At 35.9% G+C, this 22552-nt stretch overlaps 1 protein-coding gene across 2 annotated transcripts in view; it reads left to right on the top strand.

Moving 5' to 3' along the window:
- The window catches only part of LOC114052320 (uncharacterized protein C16orf52 homolog B), a 72598-nt gene extending 50247 nt beyond the window's left edge, over nucleotides 1-22351 (top strand). For both annotated transcript variants that reach the window (XM_027874871.1, XM_027874870.1), the window contains 2 exons: nucleotides 16349-16561; nucleotides 21532-22351. In XM_027874871.1, coding sequence (XP_027730672.1) covers nucleotides 16349-16561; nucleotides 21532-21716 — 398 coding nt within the window. In that variant the 3' untranslated portion in view covers nucleotides 21717-22351. The remainder of the gene's footprint in view (nucleotides 1-16348; nucleotides 16562-21531) is intronic.
- Nucleotides 22352-22552: the final 201 nt, after the last annotated feature.

Raw genomic sequence — 22552 nt, 5'->3', positions numbered from 1 at the left:
CATGTACTTTTCCCATGCCAATTCTACTTTTTAAGGAGTTGTTTTCTTCAGTGGATTTTTTTTTCCTATTTGGCCAATTCTTTTTTTTAAACAATTGTTTTGTACATTCAATTTTTGTCCTTCCTTTTCCAAGCTGTTGACTCTCTCTTGCATACCTCTTATTTCTTTCACAATTTTTCTTCTACTTCTCTTATTTGACTTTTCAAATCCTTCTTGAGCTCTTCCAAGAAGGCTTTTTGGGCTTGATACCAGTTCATATTCCCCTTTAAGGGTTTAGATTTGAGTATGTTGACAATATTGTCCTCTTCTGAGTTTGTTTTAATCTTCCCTGTCATCCTGTAATAATTCTCTATGGTCAGTGTTCTTTTTTGCTCATTTTATTTACCTATTTCCTGGCTTTTAAAGTTGAGCTCTCCTACTGGAGCACAGGGAGCACTGTCCCAAGCTTCTTTTGCTGGAGTTCAGGGGCCTGGTCACTGGCTTTGTGCCTTGGGGCCTCAGGTGCCGGCCACTGGAGGCTGTAGGTGTCTGACAGCTTACCTGGTGCTGAACTGGGTTTTTTGTGGTGGTGTCTGGTATGTGCTGAGGCCAGGTGGGGTTTTTTTTGCGTTTTTCTAAGGCTGTACTAAAGCACATGGAGGTTCAGCTGCTAGAGGTTGCCTACCCACCCAGGGCTGCACGTGGTAGTTCTCTGAGCTAGTCTGCTGGTTCCCCAGCTATGCTGAGGCGTGTGGGGGGTCCTGGTGTTGGTGTTTGCCTGCTTCCTTGGCTCTGTGGCTTAGGATTTCCCATTGGTTTGTTGAGGTAGAGCCTTCTGCCAGCTTGCTGGGAGGCTTCCTGTCCTAGATGGTTCTCCCCTTTTACTGGAGTGACACAGACCTTATTTGCCAATCTTCTTAGTTTCCTGGATCAAAAGACTGGTCCACTCTGTCTTTTCACTGGCTATTCCAGAATCTGTTCTGGGGTGTTGTTTTATGGGTGTTGGGGAATAAGCATGGGAGAGGGACAGCGATCTACTCCATCTTGGTTCTTGGAAGTCAAATAGAGCATTTACTATGTGTCAGGCACTATGCTAAGAGTTAGGGGTACAAATACAAGCAAAGATGATAATCCCTGCCTTCAGGGAGCTTGTATTGTAATGCTGGAAGACAACACGTAAATATATAGGAGTGGGCAAATAGCATGGTGTGAAACCGTCCGGAAAATAGTATGTCCTTTTGGTTCCAGTCAGGATAAAGTGAAAGCATACCCATCAGGACTTGGAATTCAAAGCTGAATCGGTATGGGCAGGGTGAAGCAGGGATATCAGGTTGATGGCTGGGGTAGAAGCAGGATGGTGTAGAGATGGGTAGGAAGTAAGAAACAGTTTCCTAACAATTGTTACTTTCAAAAAGTAGAAAGGGCAGCCTTAGGAGGTAGCGGGTTTCCCTCACTAAAGATCTACAAGCCAGTGGCCTCTTGTTGTAGGTGTGGAGGGCATTCTTGTTCTGGTGTGTGTTGGGTTCAGTGTTCCCTTCCAACATTGAGATTATCTGATTCTTACCTATGTACTTTTGTCCTCTATTGATGCAGATCACAGCCTATGTTTTATTATAAGCAGTTCTTGTCCATATTCTTCCACAGATCCATAGATCTTCCACAGTGCATCTACCCAAGACCTTGGAGAACTTTTATTAGTTTAGTTGTTTTTGTTTTAGGGTGGGTTTTTTTGTTTTTTTTTGTTTGGTTGGTTTTTTTTTTTTAACAGTTTTTGGTCACCAGTGGAGAACTCGAGCTGTAGTTATCTCTTGCTGTCAGTATATAACTGTCCCTTTTCTTTTATTCATTTCTTCAATGATATCTTTTGTCTATTAGTCAACAAGCAGTGAGTGAACATTTTATTGTACCACTGTGCTAGGCTAGAGGATACAAAAAAAAAAAAAGCAGAAATAATCCCTGCCATCAAGGAGTTCACATTGTAATGGATTAAAAATGTATACAAATAACTGTATAGATACAAGATGTATATTACATACAAGATGGAACTGGAAGATAATCTTTCAGTGAAGGTAATGGCATCAAGTTGATGGAATGCCTCCTGCAAAAGGTGGGATAAAAGGGATGGCAAGTGAGTCTTTGTATCTAGATTGTAGAGTGCAAGGAGAATAGTAAAGTAGAAGACTAGAAAGGAAGAGACCAGGTTGTGAATGGCTTTAAATGCCAAAGGATTTTACATTTGATCCTGGAGGTAATAGAGAACTACTAGATTTTATTGAATAGGTAGTAACATGGTTAACCTTGTACTTTAGGAAAACCACTTAGGCGGCTGACTGGAGTGGAAGACATCTGAAGCAAAGAGACTAATTAGAAGGCAATTGCAATAGTCCAAATGAATATACTTTATACTATGGTAGTGGTTGTATGATTGAAGAGGAGGGGACACAGGTACCAGAGGTGTTATGAAAATAGAAATGACAGGAATTAGTAATAGGTTAGATGTATGGGCTAAATGGAAGCAAGGTTGTAAACTTGGGTAACCAGAAGGATGGTGGTACCCTGGACAGTAATGAGAAGGTTGGGAAGGGGAGAAGGTGTAGGGTCAAAGATAGTGAGTTCCATTTTGTTGGACATCTTGAATTTGATATCCCTATAGGACATGTAATTCAAGATGTTCAAGAGGCAGTTGGTGATACAGGAGAGAGCTCAGGAGAGAGATTAGGGTTATAAGATCTGGGAATCATCTGTGTTGGGGAGATAATTAAATCCATGGGAGCTTACAAGATCACCAAGTAAGATAATAAAAATAAAATAATAAAAAAGAGAAGAGAGCCTAGGACAAAGCCAGTTATGTGATTGGAAATGTACAGCAGCTTATGTCAGTATGTGTCTCTCCATTCTCCTTGTATCACCACCAACTTTGATCCCTCATGGTTTGCAGTGTTCCAAGTTTCACAGCCATGGAGTATTACCAAAATAACATTTATTTTTAAAAAGATAGGTTCTTTATGAACCAAATCAGTATGCTTAGAATAAGAAGGGAGAAAATCTTCATTTCAAATATCCTTAAGGTTCTAACATCCACGATATATTAGGGAATATATATGTATATTATATACATATTTAGCATGCATATGTGTATTATATACACATATATGTATACACACATACACACCCATATATGCTGCCCTAGGTGTATATGAGGCATGTGGTCATACAGTTATGAAAAGAATAATTACAAACTTAACAACAATATGAATGATCTAGATCACTAATTTAAGAGAAATCCAAATCAAAACAGTTCTGTCATTTCAGTCAACAAATTAACAAAGGTGACGAAAGATAGAAATAGTGTTGAAGAGGCTACAGAAAGACAGATTGATTAATATGCTATTAGTTGAGCTGCAAATTAGTCTAATCATTCTAGAAATCATTGAAGTTAGGAGGGAAATAGAGTAACTGGGGAAAAAAATCTTTGCAAGAAGTTTCTGTGATAATGGTCTGATACCCACGATATGTAAAAGAATTGATTCACAGATATAAGAACAAAAGTTATTTTCCAGTAGGTAAGTGGTTGAAGTATATGAACAGGCAGTTTTCAAAGAAAGAAAAGGAAGCTATCAATAGCCATAAGAAAAAAATGCTCCAAATCACTAATACTGGGAAAAACACAAATTAAAACAACTCTATGGTTCTACCTCACACCCATCAGATTTGCAAAAAAACAAACAAACAAACAAAACAATAACAATAGCAGTGGTTGGAGCAACTCTGAGAAAACAGGGCACACTAGTATACTGTTGTATAGGCACACTAATATAGCTGTGAATTGGTCCAGCCATTCTGGGAAGCAATCTAGAACTTTGCCCAAAAAGTTATTATGCATACATTTTGATTCAGTGATACCACTATTAGGTCTGTATATACCTTAAAGAGATTAAAGAGAAAAAGAAGTCATATACACACAAAAAGCTCTTTTTCTGGTATCAAAGAACTGGAAACTAAGGGGATCCCTATTAACTGGAGAATGACTAAACAAATTATGGCATGTGAGAGTAATGGAATATCATTACACCATAAAAAAATGACAAAAAGGATGATTTTACAGAAACCTAGGAAGGTTTGTATAACTAATACAGAAAGAAGTGAGTACATGACAATTTATATAATAGCAACATTGTCAAGAAAAGAACTAAGAAAGACTTAAGAACCTGATTATTTCAATGACAAACCACGATTCCAGAAGACCAATAATGGAACAAGCATGCTTTCAACTTCTCATCAAAGGGTGATGAATTCAAGGTGCAGAGACTTTTTGGACTTGGCAAATAAGGGGATTAGTTTTGCTTGAATGTGCATATTTGATTCAGAGGACATAGGTTGTTGTTTTTCTTTTCTTTCACCCTTTTTTGTGGGGAGAGAAGGGTTAACAAAGAATGAAGAGAAAAGAGAATCACTTAAATTTTTGAAGTGTACAGAAGAGAACAGAAAGAAGTAAGAAACAGAAATCAGCTTTGAAAATAACATGTTGAATTTTTCTTAATTCTTGAAAAGCAAACTCTGTAGTACAGTCTCAGCTACATGTATGGTCCTTTCTGTTCTACTTTGTTTATGAAAATACTCATTTGGTATTTGTCAAATTCAGGTTAAAAAAAATACATGGAAGAAGCTTTAATGACTCTCCTCCAACATGGAATCTGAGACTCTTATGCGTGTTAAAAATTATATGAGATTCTTTGAGAAATACAACCACAGAAATATCTCTGTTTAATGACCCTCTCATTATTAACATCAATTTAAGCATAAAACATATCTCCTTGCCAGTGACATAGAGAATGTCTTGGTCAAGGTCGAAATGGAAGAATGTTTCCATATAGACAACAAGATTTTTGAGATACTCCTGTTTGCCAATGATAATTGTGTTGACTTCATTAAGACCCAGAGTATCATAGGGTCTCTTGAATTAGATCTCTGTTTACTCAAAAGTGATTGGCCTAACAATTCATAAAGGAAAAACTAAGTAAATGAAAAATGGTAACTCTCCAAACTATGAGATCTAGTTGGATGGCCAGTACAGTTAATTAGTATATCAATCAACAAGCATTTATTAGTCTATTAGTCTAGTAGGAAGTTGGTGATGAAAGATTGAAGCTCAATGGAGAGTGGAGTTGTATGTACTGAACTTTGAGTCATCTATATAGTGATAATAATTAAACTGCTGGGAATTGATAAGATTACTGATGGAGTGTGGAGAGGGAAAATAAGAGGCCCCGGGACAGAGCCTTAAGGAACACACACAGTTAGAAGACATAATATGGATGATAGGCCTACAAAGGAAACAGAAAACAAGCCATCAGACAGGCAGGAAAACCAAGAGAGAGTAGTGTCATGAAAACCCACAGATGAGGGTATGTCCAAGACAGTAAATTGTCAATGGAAAGGTCAAGAAGGAGAACTGAGAAAAGACCATCAGAGTTGGCATTTTTGAGATCATTGGTTACTTTAGAGAGAGCAGTTTTTGCACTCCCACCACACTACCTCACCTTCGTCTCTTAGAATGCCTAATTTCCTTCCAGGTTTAATTCAACCACCACCTTCTATGTGAAACCTTTTGCTATAATGAAACTTAATTCTTTTTTTTTCTTTTTTTTTCTTTTTTTTTTTTGTGGAGGAGTGGTGTAGTTAATAAATACAGCAGGATCTTGTGTTTTTTGCAATCTTGAGCCAATTGTGTGACTATAAGAATGTGATCTCCTGTAGAGAATTATATATTGCTTGCCTATCCTTACGTTTTTCACCAAAGATAACATAGTTATGCATGTAGATCATTTTCATAAAATCGTTTGAGATTGAGAAAGTAGGCATATGGTTCGGTAGGTACTGGTGTTTCTCTAGATCATCCTTTCAGAGATATTAACATCATTTGTGATTATTTTCTGACTTCATCTTCTTAAGTGCCATTTCTATGTCCTAATGTAACAGAGTGGGGATTGAAGTGTCTGATTCCAAAATGTGGCAGTTTCTCTGTCACTGATGATGAAAATGGATCATTATAGACACATTTTGAGATTTGTTGCATTTTATTTGTTGACCTCCTGTTTTGTTTATAAATGCCCTTGAGATAATGTGGCCCAGTTCTGTCTCACACCAAGCTTTTTGTAGAATTGTTTTTGTTTGGAGGGGCAGAGCCAAGATAGAGGAGAAAAGGCAGGAACTCACTGGAGTTCTCTCTAAAACCCCTATAAAAACTTTAAATAATGCCTCAAAACAAATTCTGGAGTGGCAGAATCCACAAAAGATGGGGTGAAACTAATTTTCAGCCCAAGACAACTTGGAAGGTCAGCAGGTAAGGTCTGTTGTACCAAGATGAAGGTGGAGCACAGTCCAGCACAAACCAGGCCTCAGTAAACCAACAGTTGTCCTTGGGAATGATTGAAACAGTGACAACAGTGGCATTTTCAGACCTCAGCCCACAGATGGTTAGGGGGTCAGACAACTGATCATAAGGACCAGTTGCATTGCCCATACCTGGATCTGGGTTATAGTCGTGGGTCTCAGTACTAGGACAAGGAGGAGCGCTAGCATACTAGAGCTTGCAACCACAAGGAAACTGAGACCCTGGTCACAGTTCCAGGGTGGGAAAGAGTACTTGTGGTCACTCACAGACTAGGAGAGTAGTAGACATACCTCTCCCTAGGTCATACCACATTGGAAGAACCAAAAACATATAGGTACCAAGAATTATCTCTGAAAATAGCTGTACAAAAAATCTGAAGCTTAGGAAAGTGCCCCCTTCACTGCAGAAGCAGAGCCCCACTTTGGTACAGTTAAAAGTAAAGAAATAGGCTAGGAAAATGAGCAAACAGCAGAAAAAGATCCTGACTGTAGAAAGTTACTATGATGACAGAGAACAACAAACACAAACTCAGAAGACAACAAAGTCAAAACTGCTACATCCAAAGAAAGCCTCAGAAAAAAATATGAATTGGTCTCAGACCATGTAAGAGTTCAAAAAGGATTTTAAAAATCACATAAAAGAGAGGAAAAATTGGGAAGAGAAATAAGAGTGATGCAAGAAAATGATGAAAAAAGAGTCAACACTTTGGTAAAGGAGGCACAAAAAGTACTGAAAAAATAACACCTTAAAAAACAGAATAGGCCAAATGGTAAAAGAGGCACAAAAACCCAACGAAGAGAAGAATGCCCTGAAAAGCAGAATTGGCCAAATGGAAAAAGGTAAACAAAAATTCACTGAAGTGAAGAACTCTTTAAAAAGCAGAATTGGCCAGATAGAAAAGTACAAAAGCTCACAAAAAAAAAATATATCTTGGGGCAGCTAGGTGGCACAGTGGGTAGAGCACCAGCCCTGGAGTCAGGAGAACCTGAGTTCAAATCTGGCCTCAGACACTTGACGCTAGCTGCGTGACCCTGGGCAAATCACTTAACCCCAATTACCTCATCAAAATAATAATAATTTCTTAAAAATTAGAATTGAGTGAATGGAAGCTAATGACTTTATGAGAAATCAAGAAACAATAAAACAAAATCAAAATAATGAAAAAATAGAAGACAATGTGAACTATCTCTTTGGATAAACAACTGACCTGGAAAGTAGATCCAGCAAAGATAATTTTAAAAATTATTGGACTGCTTGAAAGCCATAATAAAAAGAGCTTAGACGTCATCTTTCAAGAAATTATCAAGGAAAACTGCCCTGATATCCTAGAATCAGAGGGTAAAATAGAAATTGAAAGAAACCATCACCCACAACCTGAAAGAAATCCCAAAATGAAAACTCCCAAGAATATTACAGCCAAATTTCAGAGTTTCCAATCCAAGGAGAAAATATTGCAGGCAGCCAAAAAGAAACAATTTAAATATTGTGGAGCCACTGTCAGGATAACACAAGAGTTAGCAGTTTCTATATTAAAGGATTGAAGGGCTTGGAAAATGATATTCTGGAAGGCAAAAGAGCCGGGATTACAACCAAGAATCACTTACCCCAGCCAAACCAAGTATAATCCTTCGGGGGAAAAATGGATAATCAGTGAAATAGAGGACTTTTAAACATTCCTGATGGAAAGACCAGAGGTGAATAAAAATTTTGACTTTCAAATACAAAACTCAAGTGAAGCAAAAAAAGATAACCAGGAAAAAGAAATCATAAGGGATTCAGTAAGGTTAAACTGTTTTCATTCCTACATGGGAAAATGATACTTGTAACTCCTAAAAACTTTTTCATTATTAGGACAGTTAGAAGGAGTATACATAGACAGAGGGCATGGGTGTAAGTTGAATATGATAGAATGCTTATCTAAAATATATATATATATATAATTAAGGAGTGAGAAAGGGATACACTGGGAGAAGATTAAAAGAGAGAGGTAGAATGGGGTAAATTATCCGACATAAAAGGTACAAAAGAGCTTTTACAGTGAAGGGAGGGGCACTTAAACCCTACTCACTGGAATTGGTTCAAAGAAGGAATAACATACAGACTAAGTTGGGTATAAAAACCTATCTTAATGACACAGGAAATTAGGAGGGTACCCAGGGTGCTGATAAAAGGCAGGGACCAGTTGGGGGAGGTAAAAATCAAAAGCAAAACACTTTTGAGAAGGGACAGGGTAAAATGAGAGAGTAGGATAAATAGAGAGGAAATAGGATAGAGGGAAATACATAGCAATCATAACTGTGAAAAAAATTTAAAAGTTTCTCTGATAAAGACTTCATCTCTCAAATATGTAGAGGAGTCAGATTTATAGAAATAAGAGCCATTTCTCAATTGATAAATGTGCAAAGGATATGAACAGGCAGTTTTCAGACAAAAGTCATCAAACCTATATATAGTCATATGAAAAAATGCTCTAAATCATTGTTGATTAGAGAAATGCAAATTAAAACAATTCTGAGCTACCACCCCACACCTGTCAGATTAGTTAATATGACGGAAAAGGAAAATAACAAATGTTAGAGGGAATTTGGGAAAATTGAAACATAATGCACTATTGGTGGAGTTGCAAACTGATTTAACCATTCTGCAGAGCAATTTGGAACTGCACCTAAAGGGCTTATAAAACTGTGTATACCCTTTGACCCAGCAGTACCACTACTAGGTCAGTATCCCAAACAGATAAAAAAAGAAAGGAAAAGAACCTATGTGTACAAAAATATTTATAGCAGTTCTTTTAGTGGTGGCAAAGAATTGAAAATTGAGGAAATGTCCATCAATTGAGGAATTGCTGAACAAGTTGTTGTATATGATTGTGATGGAATACTATTGTGCTATAAGAAATGATATGCAGGGGCAGGTAGGTGGTGCAGTGGGTAGAGTGCCACCCCTGGAGTCAGGAGGACCTGAGTTCAAATCTGGCCTCGACACCTAACACTTACTAGCTGTGTGACTCTAGGCAAGTCACTTAACCCCAATTGCCTCATGTAAAAAAAACAAATGATATGCAGGATGCTCTCAGAAAAACCTGGAAAGACTTACATGAACTGATGCAAAATGAAATATGCAGAACCAGGAGAATATTGTGTACGGCAGCAACAATATTGTTGGATGATTAAATGTGAATGACTTAGTTCTTCTCACCAATTACAAGGTTCTGAAGGACTTATGATGAAAAATACTATCCATCTCCAGATATAGAACTGATATAAATCAAAGCATACTTTTTCTTTACTTTCTTTATTTTTCTTGGAGTTTTTTGTCTGTTTTACTTCACGACGTGACTAACATGAGAATATGTTTTCCATGACTACACATGTATAATCTATATCAAATTGTTTGCCTTCTCAATGAGGGGGAGGGGAAGGTGGGAGGGAAAGAATTTGGAACTCAAAAATAAATTTAATTAATTGTAGTTTTCAGCATTCACTTCCACAAGATTGTGAGTTTTAAATTTTTCCCCGTTTTCTCCTCCCCCCTCTCCAAGATGGCATACAATCTGATATAAGCTCTACTTATACATTCATGTTACACATATTTTCACATTAGTCATGATGTAAAGAAGAATTAGACCTAATGGGACAAACCACAAGAAAGAAGATACAAAACAAAACAACAAAAGAAAAAGAAAGCAAGTAGTATCTGCATCCATCTGCATTCAGACTCCAAAGCTCTTTCTGGATGTGCATTTTCCATCATGAGTCTTTTTTTTTTTTAATTTATTTATTTTTTGTTTTTAACATTCACTTCCACAAGATTTTGAGTTTTAAATTTTCTCCCCCTCCCTCTCCTCTCCCTTTCCCAAGACAGTGTGCCATCTGATATAGGCTGTACTTATGCGTTCATATTAAACATTTTCATATTAGTCATGATGTAAAGAAGAATTAGAACTAATGGGATGAACCACAAGAAAGAGGAAACAAAACAAAACAGAAGGAAAAAAAAGAGCAAATAGTGTGCTTTGATCTGCACTTAAACTCCATAGTTCTTTCTCTGGATGTGGATAGCACTTTCCATCATGAGTCTTTTGGAATTGTCTTAGATCCTTGCATTGCTGAGAAGAGCCAAGTCTATCAAAGTTAGTCATCGCACAACATGACTGTTACTGTGTACAATGTTCTCCAGGTTCTGCTCATTTGCTTAGCATCAGTTCATGCAAATCTTTCCAGTTTTTTCTGAAGTCCACTTTCTTACAGCACAATAGTATTCCATTATATTCATATACCACAACTTGTTCAGCCATTCCCCAATTGATGGTCATCCCCTCAATTTCCATTCTTTGCCACCACAAAAGAGCTGCTATATATATTTTTGTACATATGGGTCCCATTTGTATGATCTCTTTGGGATACAGACCTCGAAGTGGTATTGCTGGGTCAAAGGGTAGGCACAATTTTTTAGCATAGTTCCAAATTGTTCTCCAGAATGGTTGAATCAGTTCACAACTTCACCAACAATATATTAGTGTTCCAATATTCCCACATTTTCTCTAACATTTATCATTTTCCTGTTTTGTCATGTTAGCCAATCTGACAGGTATGATGTGGTACCTTAGAGTCGTTTTGATTTGCATTTCTCTAATCAATAGTGATTTAGCTGCTCATCATTTTTTATAGCATAATAGTGTTCTATTACATTTATATACCACAATTTGTTCAGTCATTTCCCAGTTGATGGGCATCCCCTCAATTTCCAATTCTTTGCCACTACAAAACAGCTGTTATAAATATTTTTCTACATGTAGGTCTTTTTCCTTTTTTTTAATGATCTCTTTGGGATACACACCTAGTAGTGGTATTGCTGGATCAAAGGGTATGCATAGTTTGAAGGGTATGCTCACTTTAAAATTGTTGTAATATGTACCTTTCTTGAAGATAATTTTTTTTTACTTTCTGAATCTCCAGTCTGTTGCTCTTTGATATGAGGTGACACAACATGGCTACTAATTATTTTAAGTGTGGAATATATACAGGCTTCATGTATGACAGTTTAAGCTGTGTCTCAAGCCCCCTGCATGATATGTATCATGCTGCTTCCCTAATGAAGAGGCCATAGGTAGGATTCCATGCCTAGAATCACTACTTGTCTTTTCTTTTGCGTATTGTATCATGTAAGTGAGATTCCAAGAGAAGGGAGGAAGAAAGGGGTAGTGTTCTGGAGTTTGTTTTCCCTCTGGCAGGGTTGGTTACCTAGGAAACAAGTGCAGAATACAGACAGATTTGGTTTAAGGGGATTTGGAATCGTAGGCCACTTCAAGTGGCAGATAAAGATGTAGCATTAGTGAACGATTGAGTGTGTGTTTAATTAGTGTGCTGCAGGGAACCACACAGAATAAGGCATGTTCTATAGGAGAGCCCATTTAATACAATGTAATTTTAAATTTAGCTTGTTTTCAATTCACTTTGGTTCACTAAGAATTTATTAAGTGCTTCTCACGGGCCCAGTACTGTGGTAAGAACTATTAGAGGTTGGGAGCGGGGATACAAAAGAAGTGGAAGATGGATGATTTAGTTCCTATTCAAGTGTTTACAACTTGGTTAAGGAGTTTAAGCCTCATAAGCATGGAATAACTAGAGGAGATTATATAAAACAAAATAGAGTATAATCAAATACAAGATTGTATGGCATAGCCTATATGCAGGAATTCAGGGAAAGAGAAAGTCATGGTTAATTGTTATAAGTAAGATGGATTAAGTGTGCAGATGGGCAAAAGTTCCCTAGCTAACAGTACTAGAAAATGACAGGATACTCAGATATTCCATTTATTTCAGCAGATAACTGTTGAATATCTACTGTTTGTAATATACACTAAAAACCTGTGTGTATGACACAATTTATGAAACAATACATGTGACTGTAATTTATTATATCCCAAGGAAGTAATAGTAGTGAAAAGCACACTATAACTCAAGTTTGAATACTTCCCAGCTCTGCCACTCACATTTTTGGCCTTCAGTTTCCTAACTTGTAAAATGAGGGACTTGGACTGAGTTATATCTCATCCAGCTCAATGATTCCAAGTTACAAGTTGCATTGTTCTAGGGCAACACCCATAAAATAAAATAATAATGTTAACAAACTGTTTGCTTTCACCAGATATACAATGTGTCTTAAGAGGTTCTTTTTTTTTGAAATTGGTAGATTTTACTAATTGTCATATCTCTGATTCATGTAACAGTGCATAATAAACATAATAAACAATAAATAAGTACTTGGGGATTCATTTTCCTAGATACTTTATATTTTCTTATTACTAATTAACATTAAGTCACTTTCCTTCAAAATGCAGGTGTTGACTATTTTATCTTTACCTTTGGTAATCGGATTCAGTACACACCGAGGCACTGCTGTTCCATTAGAGACAAACATCTGTTAAGATTCTTTCACTTAGTTTGTTGAAGGTGTGTCTATAATTTTGATTAATAACTTTTTCTAAGTGTGTACATAGTTCTTTGTACTTGATTGAGTTCCAGTCAAAAAAGGAAGACAAAGTAAGTCTTCAAAGATTTTAACCATACACACAAAAAGATAAAATTAGGCTACAGCAATAATATGCCCTGCATTGGGGAAAAGGATCAGTGTTATGTATACTTTTATCTATACTATATACATTCAGAAATATGTTTAGGAAGAGAGAGTATATTTGAGTTATGGCAGACAGAATGAGTTACTTTATGGAAAAGTCTTCAAAATGAAATTTAGGAAAGTTCTATCTGTAGGCAATTATAAATGAAAACTCTGGACATTTGTGTATAGACTTTTGAGGCCATGGAATTTGCTACAAACTTTTCTTAGATTTTTTTTTTTTCTCCTATGAATTTCTGGGTGTTGCAATTGCTATTCTTTGTGGCTGCTTTCTAGAGTATCTTACTTGGGAGTTATACATAAGCAGTCTTCTCCCTCCCTCATCTTTTTTAGTATAAAGCCCTTTTGATTAAGTAATCAAAAAGGCTATACTTAGAATTTTTTTAAGATTATACTTTGTAAGGTTCTTTTCGTCCATTTTCATAGTCTTTCATAGAACAATCTGCTTTCATATGTGTAACAGTGACTACAGAGGTTAATTTGTTGTTTGAGGCCTTCCTTTGCTCAATGGTCAGGAGTAGTTTCCTGTTCTGAGCTCTTGGGTACTGCTGTGAATGCCTTCTTTATTTTCAGAAAGTACAAGAAAATGCTTTGTCATCTCAAGTTAACAGTTTTGTAGGAAGCCCTCCGTGTTTTCATTTCAAGAAAATGTTGGGGGGGGGAACAGTGACAGGGGAATAAATTAGGGACAGCTATATATTCACTGCTGTCTTTTTTCCTTTGGTTTTCTAGTTTGTTTCAAACAATTATCACAAGGCTTTTAAAAATTAATATTAGAAGTCCAAGAAAATTTAATTTATTTATTTCTATTTAGCATATACTACTCCAAATAGTGGAGGCTAGAGGTGGGCATAATGTTACTGTGGAAGTCTGCTTACATTCTTTCCCTCTAGTGTATACCTTAGTCCTAGCTCAAAAAAATCCTACATTTACATTCCTATCTTTTGTCTGTTCAAAGATCATCATAGAGATCCACATGTGAGATTATTTTAGTGCTATAACAGGATAAAAACACAGCTTGTCTGAAATAATTTCCCTCTACCTTCTCTGATAACTGTAATTAAAGAGCTAGGGTCATATGTAGTTAGCACTTTGAAAAAAATTTCAAGATTCTAGCATCATTTGAGACTATAACCTACTTCTTACTTCATTTACTCTCAATTTCATTCTTGTTTCTAAAAATACTTCACTAGCAAAACCAAGGTGCTAAAACACCCAGACTACTGTCACAACCTCCTCCTTCACAGCCAACCCATCACATATCAGAAGCACTGAATACACAAAATTTTGTTCTTTAAGAAGTCACTTGTTAGTGGCAGGCATCTTTATCCTATTGAGTAAAAATATAAATAGGACAAATGAAAATCATAGTCTTAAGTCAAGAGGTTCTTTTCTGGAAAGAAATCATCTTTCTAGTGAAAAAATAGCCAGGGCAAAAAGTATAGGAATCTGTTATTTAGATAGATTCTCAAGCATTTCTTTTCTTCTAGGTAACTTTTATTGCAGCTGTTCTTTGTATAGGAGTAACACTTTCTCCCACAGTTCTTAGTGGTGAATGAAGTTTGGGGATTGTTTTGTTTGTTTCTGTTGTTGTTTGTTTTTCAAATGAATATAGAACCTTTAGCCTCTGAGTCTTAAGATTCTGTAAGTAAATTTTCACTGATTCTTAAACTATACTCATCTTTTCTTCAAACTTGATCTTAGCAGTTTCTCTTATTAATGGCAATGTCATTCTTCCAGTCATCTGAGGCTCAAAATGAGTCATCTTTGACTCATCTTCCCCCTCCCTTAACCCCCATATCCAAATAGTTGCCAATTCCTTTTGGTTCTGCTTCCATGAACTCCAGCATAGAGTGTCTCTTTTGCATTCCCACTGCCACCGACCTAGCCAAAGCCCTCATTACATCTCACCTAAATTATTGAAATATCCCTCTAATCAATCTTCTTTTCTAACTCTTTCTTCTCTACTCCTTCTTCACACTGTTGCCATATTAACCTTCAGTAATACGTAGATCTAATTACAATTTGTCAGAAATCCTTGCTGACTCCTTGTTCTCAAGATCCTTTACTTTCTGGCTTCAGCCTGCCTTGCCTTATCCATGCTATTTTCTTTCCTGTGTATTCTATGAACTTGCCAAACTGAACCCCTTACATTCCATGAACATGTCCAAAGTTTTCTGTCTTTCTTTTCCCTTTTTTTGTGAGGCAACTGGGGTTAAGTGACTTGCCCAGAGTCACCAGCTGTGAGTGTTATGTGTCTGAGGCCACATTTGAACTCAGGTCCTCCTGACTCCAGGGCTGGTGTTCTATCTACTGCGCCACCTAGCTGCCCCAGTTTTTCCTCTTTTCGTGGGTGTAGAATGGAATTTTTTGTCTATATTTTAAAACCCAATTCAAATACTACTTCCTCCATGAATCTTTCTTCCTTGATGCTGCTTACAACTGAGCACTTTGTGCCTCTCCTATATACACTTATATTTTGTTGTGTGTTGTAGTTATCGTTTTAGCTTATTCACAACCTATTTGCCTATTCCGTAAACTATTTGACATTATCTTATTTTTGTATCACCTGCAGCATCTTGTATATGGTAGGTACTTAATAAATCTTTGTTGAATAAAAGAGAATCCATAGTGTTGGTGTGAAATTAATGCTAAAAAGGAAACAATGTTTTATAACAACCACTAATTGGGATTTATATCTTTGGTTGTTTGTGCAGAATTGATTTTCTGATAAGCCATGCTAGTCACTGTTCAAATTGTGGATATAGTATTTTTATTACGTTCTAAAATTACTGAACATATTGAATGGGAAACAGTCTCTTCCAGAATATTTGTAGGGGTTTAGTGGGAAAGTTGATGTAGTATCTTAGTCCATTTAACTTTGACAAGGTAGTTTTTCTAATGCTTAGTCCTAAGATACTCAATTTTGTCAACAGAGTTTTCCTAGAAAATGTTGTCTCCAGTGACCCAAAAAAGCACTACAAGTGGGTTTTCTATCTAAGAACAGAATGATTACAGTTGACGTATAGATATATGTCTATGTATAACTATATATCTATATAGATATAGAGATATAAAAGTTTATATTGCATGTGTTAAACAGACCTCACCTGTAGCTTTCCAGGGCCTCAGTGGAATTAAATGCACTAGATTGACCTCATTCCTCATGTTCCTCAAGTTTAGAGTTTACTAGTGCCAAATATTATTTTGTGGAGCAGAGTTGCTTTAACCCACTGACTTAACAAATTAGAGACAGCTCAGTTTGTTTTAGGGGGAGGAGGAAGAAAGAATCTCAACAGTCCCATAAACATTTACCCACATTTTGCTTCTCTCTAGGAGCACTCACTGTGGGCCTTGTAAGGCAGTGTCAAACAATCCATGGACGTGACAGGACATGTATCCCTCCACGGCTTCCCCCTGAATGGGTTACCACTTTATTTTTCATCATCATGGGAATCATTTCATTGACTGTCACATGTGGCTTGCTGGTAGCTTCCCATTGGCGAAGAGAAGCTACAAAATATGCTCGTTGGATAGCGTTCACTGGAAGTAAGTAATCTGTGTTTGCCAAACTTGTCAGGAAAGCAGATAGGTTTTTATAAAGAAAAACAGAAGCAAATAGTCAGTTCTTCCTGAACATCAGTGAATATCAAAGTAGAAGGTATTTGGCATAGACATTAAGTGCCTAATTGTGCATGACAGGTACTATATACAAAGAGAACTAAAATGCAATCTTTCCTAGTTCAGACCTTTTACCTAAGATTAGTATTTTAAAACCCTTGACTACTTTTTAGGAAAAACTTCTGCTGTCTTAATTATTTGATGAATTTGTTTCTCATTTCTGTTGTGGCATAGTTGGTCCAATTTTTTGACTACAGGCAATTGTGCCTCCATATCAAAAATAAATCAAAAGAAAAAGTTTCAGAAATACAAATTTACATTATTGTTTGTTTTTACTAACATTATTGCTTTTGCATGTCTGCTATGAAAGAATCTATAAGTTTGCTTTTGTAATAAATGTGTATCAACTGTTCTACACATTGTTAAACATTGTTCAAGAGTGCAATGAATGTATGTGCTACACGTCCTCTTATGACTTAGAAAATTGAGTTAATTATAAAATAAATCATAGGAAAGCTTAACTTAGAGCTAAACCACAGAGATCACAATGTAGAAGAAAACTCAGTTCTATAATTCTGCTACTTCTGCTACATCTATTACTTTTCAGAGAGATATGAAAACAGTAGAAAATATGATGACTTGTAAGGTAAGTAATAATAATACTAAAGGAAACTTCTACTTCATAGACTTGCTATAGGGAACTTCTAGTTGATTGACCTAGCCCAAATTTCAAGTGCATAAAAGTCATTTAATATTATAAAGTAGAAATAGAGACACTCAAACTCATGGGTTCGGTTTGCTCTCAGCTTCATATTGCCTGGCCTGTCATAAAGATATCAAGAATTGATATCCTCATTTGCCTCTATAGTTGTGAAAAGGCAACAAATCATTAGTGGCAGTATCCTGGAAGGCCAAAATATAGAGTTGGTTTTCCATGAACAACTATCAGTCACTCTTTGTGGGGATCTGAATATCTCTCAGTATTAGTTTGTGACCTCCTCCTGTTATTTTTCTATTTCTCTTTTTCTCTGTCTTCATTTCTTTATTTTTTTTTCCTGTGGACAGAGAAAAAAGTTGTCCATTCCTGTTAATAAACTGCTTAAAGAACAAACTGGTAATTTCTTTCACCTTCAATATAGGAAGAACTCAATAGAGAAGATAGTCCCCTCATTTACTTAGATTTGGGCCCTGAGGCAGTTTAAAGAAAGAAAAAAATGCCTGGATTGGGGTATATCAAAGAGAGATTTAAAAGGGAACTTGAGCCTTTATGAATTGCTGCAAAAGACAATCATGTTTGCTATTTGAAGTTCATTTCTTATGAGTGAAAATGGAAAAATTTGTCCCTAGATTTTGTCGAAATATTGGCATAAGGTCTGCCTCTGCATATATTTCTTGGTAATTGATACAAAAGTGATCAAAACTAGGAGCAGTAATTAACCTGACTTCTTTCTTGTACTTTCCCTTTGAAGTTTGGTACAATAAGCCTCAAGCTTAATGTTGTAGCCAGTTGAGATCATCTACTCTAGTGTGGCAGTAATAGGAGGGAATGGGCTCCCTCTGGTGTTTATATCGCAACTTTGAAGATTACTTTGATCTTGTTATATACTATTCTACTTAGGCACCAATGTCTCTTAAACATTAGTCATATTGGTTCATGGATCAAACAGGTCATTGTTTGATGGATTCCTCTGTGGGAAAATTTGGAAGAGATTTCATGATGAAATCACTGCAGAAAGAAGGGAAAGTAATGTCTTTGATCATATTTATTGAAAGACTTTATAAATAAAAATAACAACTCATGCTTATATAGTGCTTTACCATTCGCAAAGCAATTTACTCTTAACCCTCTGAGATAGGTAGGAGACACATTTTTAAATACAGAAAGACACTTAGATTTCTGGGAGTTAAAGATTCCAAGTCTCAAAGTTAACAAGTTAAGGAACAACTAAGTTGGGACTTGAACAAAGGTCTTTTGGCTCTGAGGCCATTGTTCTTTCCACTATGCTATGATGCCAGTCTTGTCTCTTCTAACTTCTATCTCCTCCTCATCTTCCAGCACATCTAAGGTGATTGTTTTCCTTTTTTGTTCTGACTCTTCAGAAATTAGTAGATTTATTATCATCATCACTTCTCAAGTAACTTAATAGTTCCTTGTAACCAGTTAAAAAATATAGATACAAAATTTATCTTAAGCCTAAGAACTGATAAGTCTTTGGATGTCAACCAAAATCATATTGAATAAAAATCTGCTTCCTTTAAAAATGATTAAGTCTTTTCCTGCCAGTTTGGAAAACATTCAATTCATATAAAATATTAAAGATTATTTTAATGTGAATATGTTCACTGATTACTCCACTAAAAAATGTAAATATCAATTTCACACTGGGGACAGGAAGAGGCAGGAGTGTCATTTGCATGTTAGTTGCTAAAACTAGCAGCTTTAAAATGTACAATTCTTCAAAGTATTTTTCCATTAACTTGATTTTGAGTACAAGATTAAGATAATTAGCAACCAGTTTTTTCAACACTAACAAAGTGACATTTTAAAACAATTGTTTCTGTCCTCTGTTTTAACAAGATTGTGTGTTATTGAAGATTTAGATTATAGCTCCAAATCTATTAAATCATATTAGGTCACAAGCTTTATCAGCAAATTGTGTCAAACAGGCTGGAAAGTGGCCATTGGCAACCGTATATAAAATTATTATTTACTGTTGACTAGATAATGAAATGGCATAGAACATTAAAACTTACTATAATAAATGTTTGTCCCTAGTGGATATTTGAAGTAATCTAACTCCAGTTACGTATCAATGAGTGTGATAGTTTTCCAGAATGAAATAATATTTGTCTTTCTATGAGATAAAACAATATCAAATCATACCACTGAAACAGCCCGAAGTGCTATGGTGTTTATTACTTGGAATTTTATCCTTAAGAAGATACCATTTTAACATCCAGAAAAATATCCCATTTTTGTTTGTTTTTATTTATTCACACTGTCACACTAAATTCTGTAATTTGTCTAGCTTAGAAAATGATTTAGTAAAACACGATGATCAAGTAGCACCTTTTGTTTAAAAAGTAAACTGAACCTGAAAGAAGCTACAGTGATGGTAATGGAAAACTTCAAGTCTTGTAAATCATTAGAGCCAGAAAGAGATAGTAAGAGATCAAAACCAACCTTTTTTTTTTTTTTTTACAAATAAGGAAACTGAGACTCAGAGAGTTTAGTGACTTGGCCCAAATCATATAGGTAATATTATATCAGATCTAGTATTCACATGCAGATCTCCAACAGCAAGCCAGCTGTCTTTCTGCTACACTTTTCTCTCTCTTGACAAGCAGTGACTATCTATGTCTTGTTTTACATTATACTGGAGATAGTGTGATTTTCTAGATCTCAAACTAGTTAAGCTACCCAGGATGGAATTAATATTTGACCATGAGTAAATTTGACCAGAGATAAAGTTCCTTTCAAAACACTTAAAATATTTTCTTGAAAACATAGGTGATTTCATTACCCAGGAACTATGAATTAGTACAATGGGACATAATTTTCTAAAACACTTTCTACAAGCATATTAAAAGCTGTTGAGCCAGACATATGAAGTTTTTATGCCTGTGCCGTAGAGTTTTGACCAGCATTTTTCATCACAATATACTTAATTGTGTTTGTACAGTCAAAGCAAAACAAGGTCATTTTAAATCTGCTTTTCCCAGTAAAACTATGCCCAGGAAATTGAGAAGGATTTTATTTTCTTTAGAACATTGTTTAGGGTGAAAAGCAACTATATGGACAATGCAGATATCTCCTAGATAGTTGCTAAATTTCCTTGAGTCTGTAAGGCAATGGTAAATCTGTGTCCTTCCCACTTTCTGTGTCAGTGTAGTGAAATATCTTAGGTACTTTTGTCTGAGTGAACACAGCAGGGTTTTATCTTTAAGTGATCTGGCTTAAATCTGAATAAAAGAAATATTCAGTACATACAATTGGAGCTGAAATCTCATCCATATGGTTATTCCCTCCAATGATGCATACTGCAACCTCACTGTGCTTGCCCATCCCATGCAACTTTCATCCTATACATTCACCACAGAGCTTCCACACAATGTGCTGGAATCTTCCTTGTGTTCTGCTGATGTTGCACATATGCCAGTGAAGCACACAAGTCTTTCTTCTTCTTCCTCTTCCTCTTCTTCCTCCTCCTTTTCCTCTTCCTCTTTGACATCCTTTTTCCACTTCTTCAGTATTCCTGGTTTATTATATTGCAGCTTGTGCCTCTTTTACCTTTGGGGTGATTTTTACTTTCACTTCTTCAGAGACTGCAGTGTTCCATGACCTGAACCATACAAAACACTAGAGGAACATTGATATTTAAAAGGTGGTATTAAAATATTCTGATACTTTTTAACATTATAATAAATTAAAATAACACCAATTTTTTACATTGTACTTTGTCTTCAGGTCCATGCTTCAAAGGTGAGCATCCAGTCAGAGAAACATAAAGTTGGTATCTTAACCAGTGAATTAGTCAGGAACAGAACCCTCAGTAGAACAAAGGAATACTTAGCAAATGTGATAAAAACCCTTTACAATTTAGACGTTGGAGATAGGAATAACACTGTGTTAAAGGTTAACTACCATGTTATATAAATCTTTTACTCCTTATAGTTATGTTTAAGAGACTAGGTGTATTCAAACCAATATAATGATAAACCATCTTTTAACAGGATATTTATTTACTATTGATATTGTTAATGATATCCCTGGCTCATTTCCCCACCTCTGTATCAAACTTCACAGATTTCATAAATGTCTTCTTGCCAAATTGTCATTATTTTTCAAATCATCAAACCATGTCACTAATTTATGATTTTTTGGTTTTTTTTTACAGTGATCCTTTTCTGTATGGCTGCCCTAATATTTCCAATAGGATTTTACATCAATGAAGTTGGAGGTCAACCTTATAAACTGCCCAACAATACAGTAGTTGGATCTTCATATGTACTATTTGTCTTATCAATTTTCTTTACAATAGTGGGACTTCTATTTGCTGGCAAAGTTTGTTTACCTGGCTGATGAATGTCTTAACTGCTTGACTTCTTTTGTGGGAAAGATGGAGGGTGGGGAAGACAAGGCAAGGCATCTGAGCAGTCCCGTTCTCAAGAGGATGCTTAGATGAAGCTATCTGTTACTGAAAAGAGAAATGTGTTGACTCGTTCTCACTATGCACTTTGGATTAAAATGGAGAGCCTTTTCCGTAACCAAATACAGACAACATTGACTAAATCTCCTGAGCATATTCAGGCAGTCAGGTCTGCACTGTGATAGCAACCTAGTGAAGAAGAATGCTTTATACTGAAAAGCATATGGCCCTAAGTGACTGTACCATTCTGTTTTTGTCTGATTAATTTTTTTTAAGTATTTATGAACTAATGGTGGACCAGATGGTTGCAAGAAAAGTTCAAGTGGGGCTGGCCTCACTTCTAAGATATTAGTGTACAAAACTCCCATGTGATAAGATAAACCTTTGGCCCCCAAATGAATTGCTGTTGCGTTACTGCACCAAGAAGCCAATAGATCAAAATGTGTTTGCTAAAATATATGTTGAAAAAAACCCTTAAATTCCGTTTTCTGTGTTTTAAAAAAATTCAACAAGAAAACATATTAAGAAATATGTTCTTTTGGGGGTGGAGGGAAACTTCCTTATATTTATATAAATATATATAATATATATATATATATATTTTGCTGATGCAGTATACAGTGTGTGTATGTGTGTGTGTGTGTGTGTATATATATGTATGTATGTATGTATATATGTCTATATACATATATATACCTATACAGTTCCTGGAAGAGAACTTGGAATGCTTTGCTAGCAAAACACTGTGGTGGGCAAACCTAGAATTCAA

This window comes from Vombatus ursinus, unplaced genomic scaffold (assembly GCF_900497805.2).
Source record: "Vombatus ursinus unplaced genomic scaffold, bare-nosed wombat genome assembly UNPS02014807.1, whole genome shotgun sequence".
Classification (NCBI taxonomy): Eukaryota; Metazoa; Chordata; class Mammalia; order Diprotodontia; family Vombatidae; genus Vombatus; species Vombatus ursinus.
This window is presented reverse-complemented; position numbering and strand designations above follow the sequence as displayed.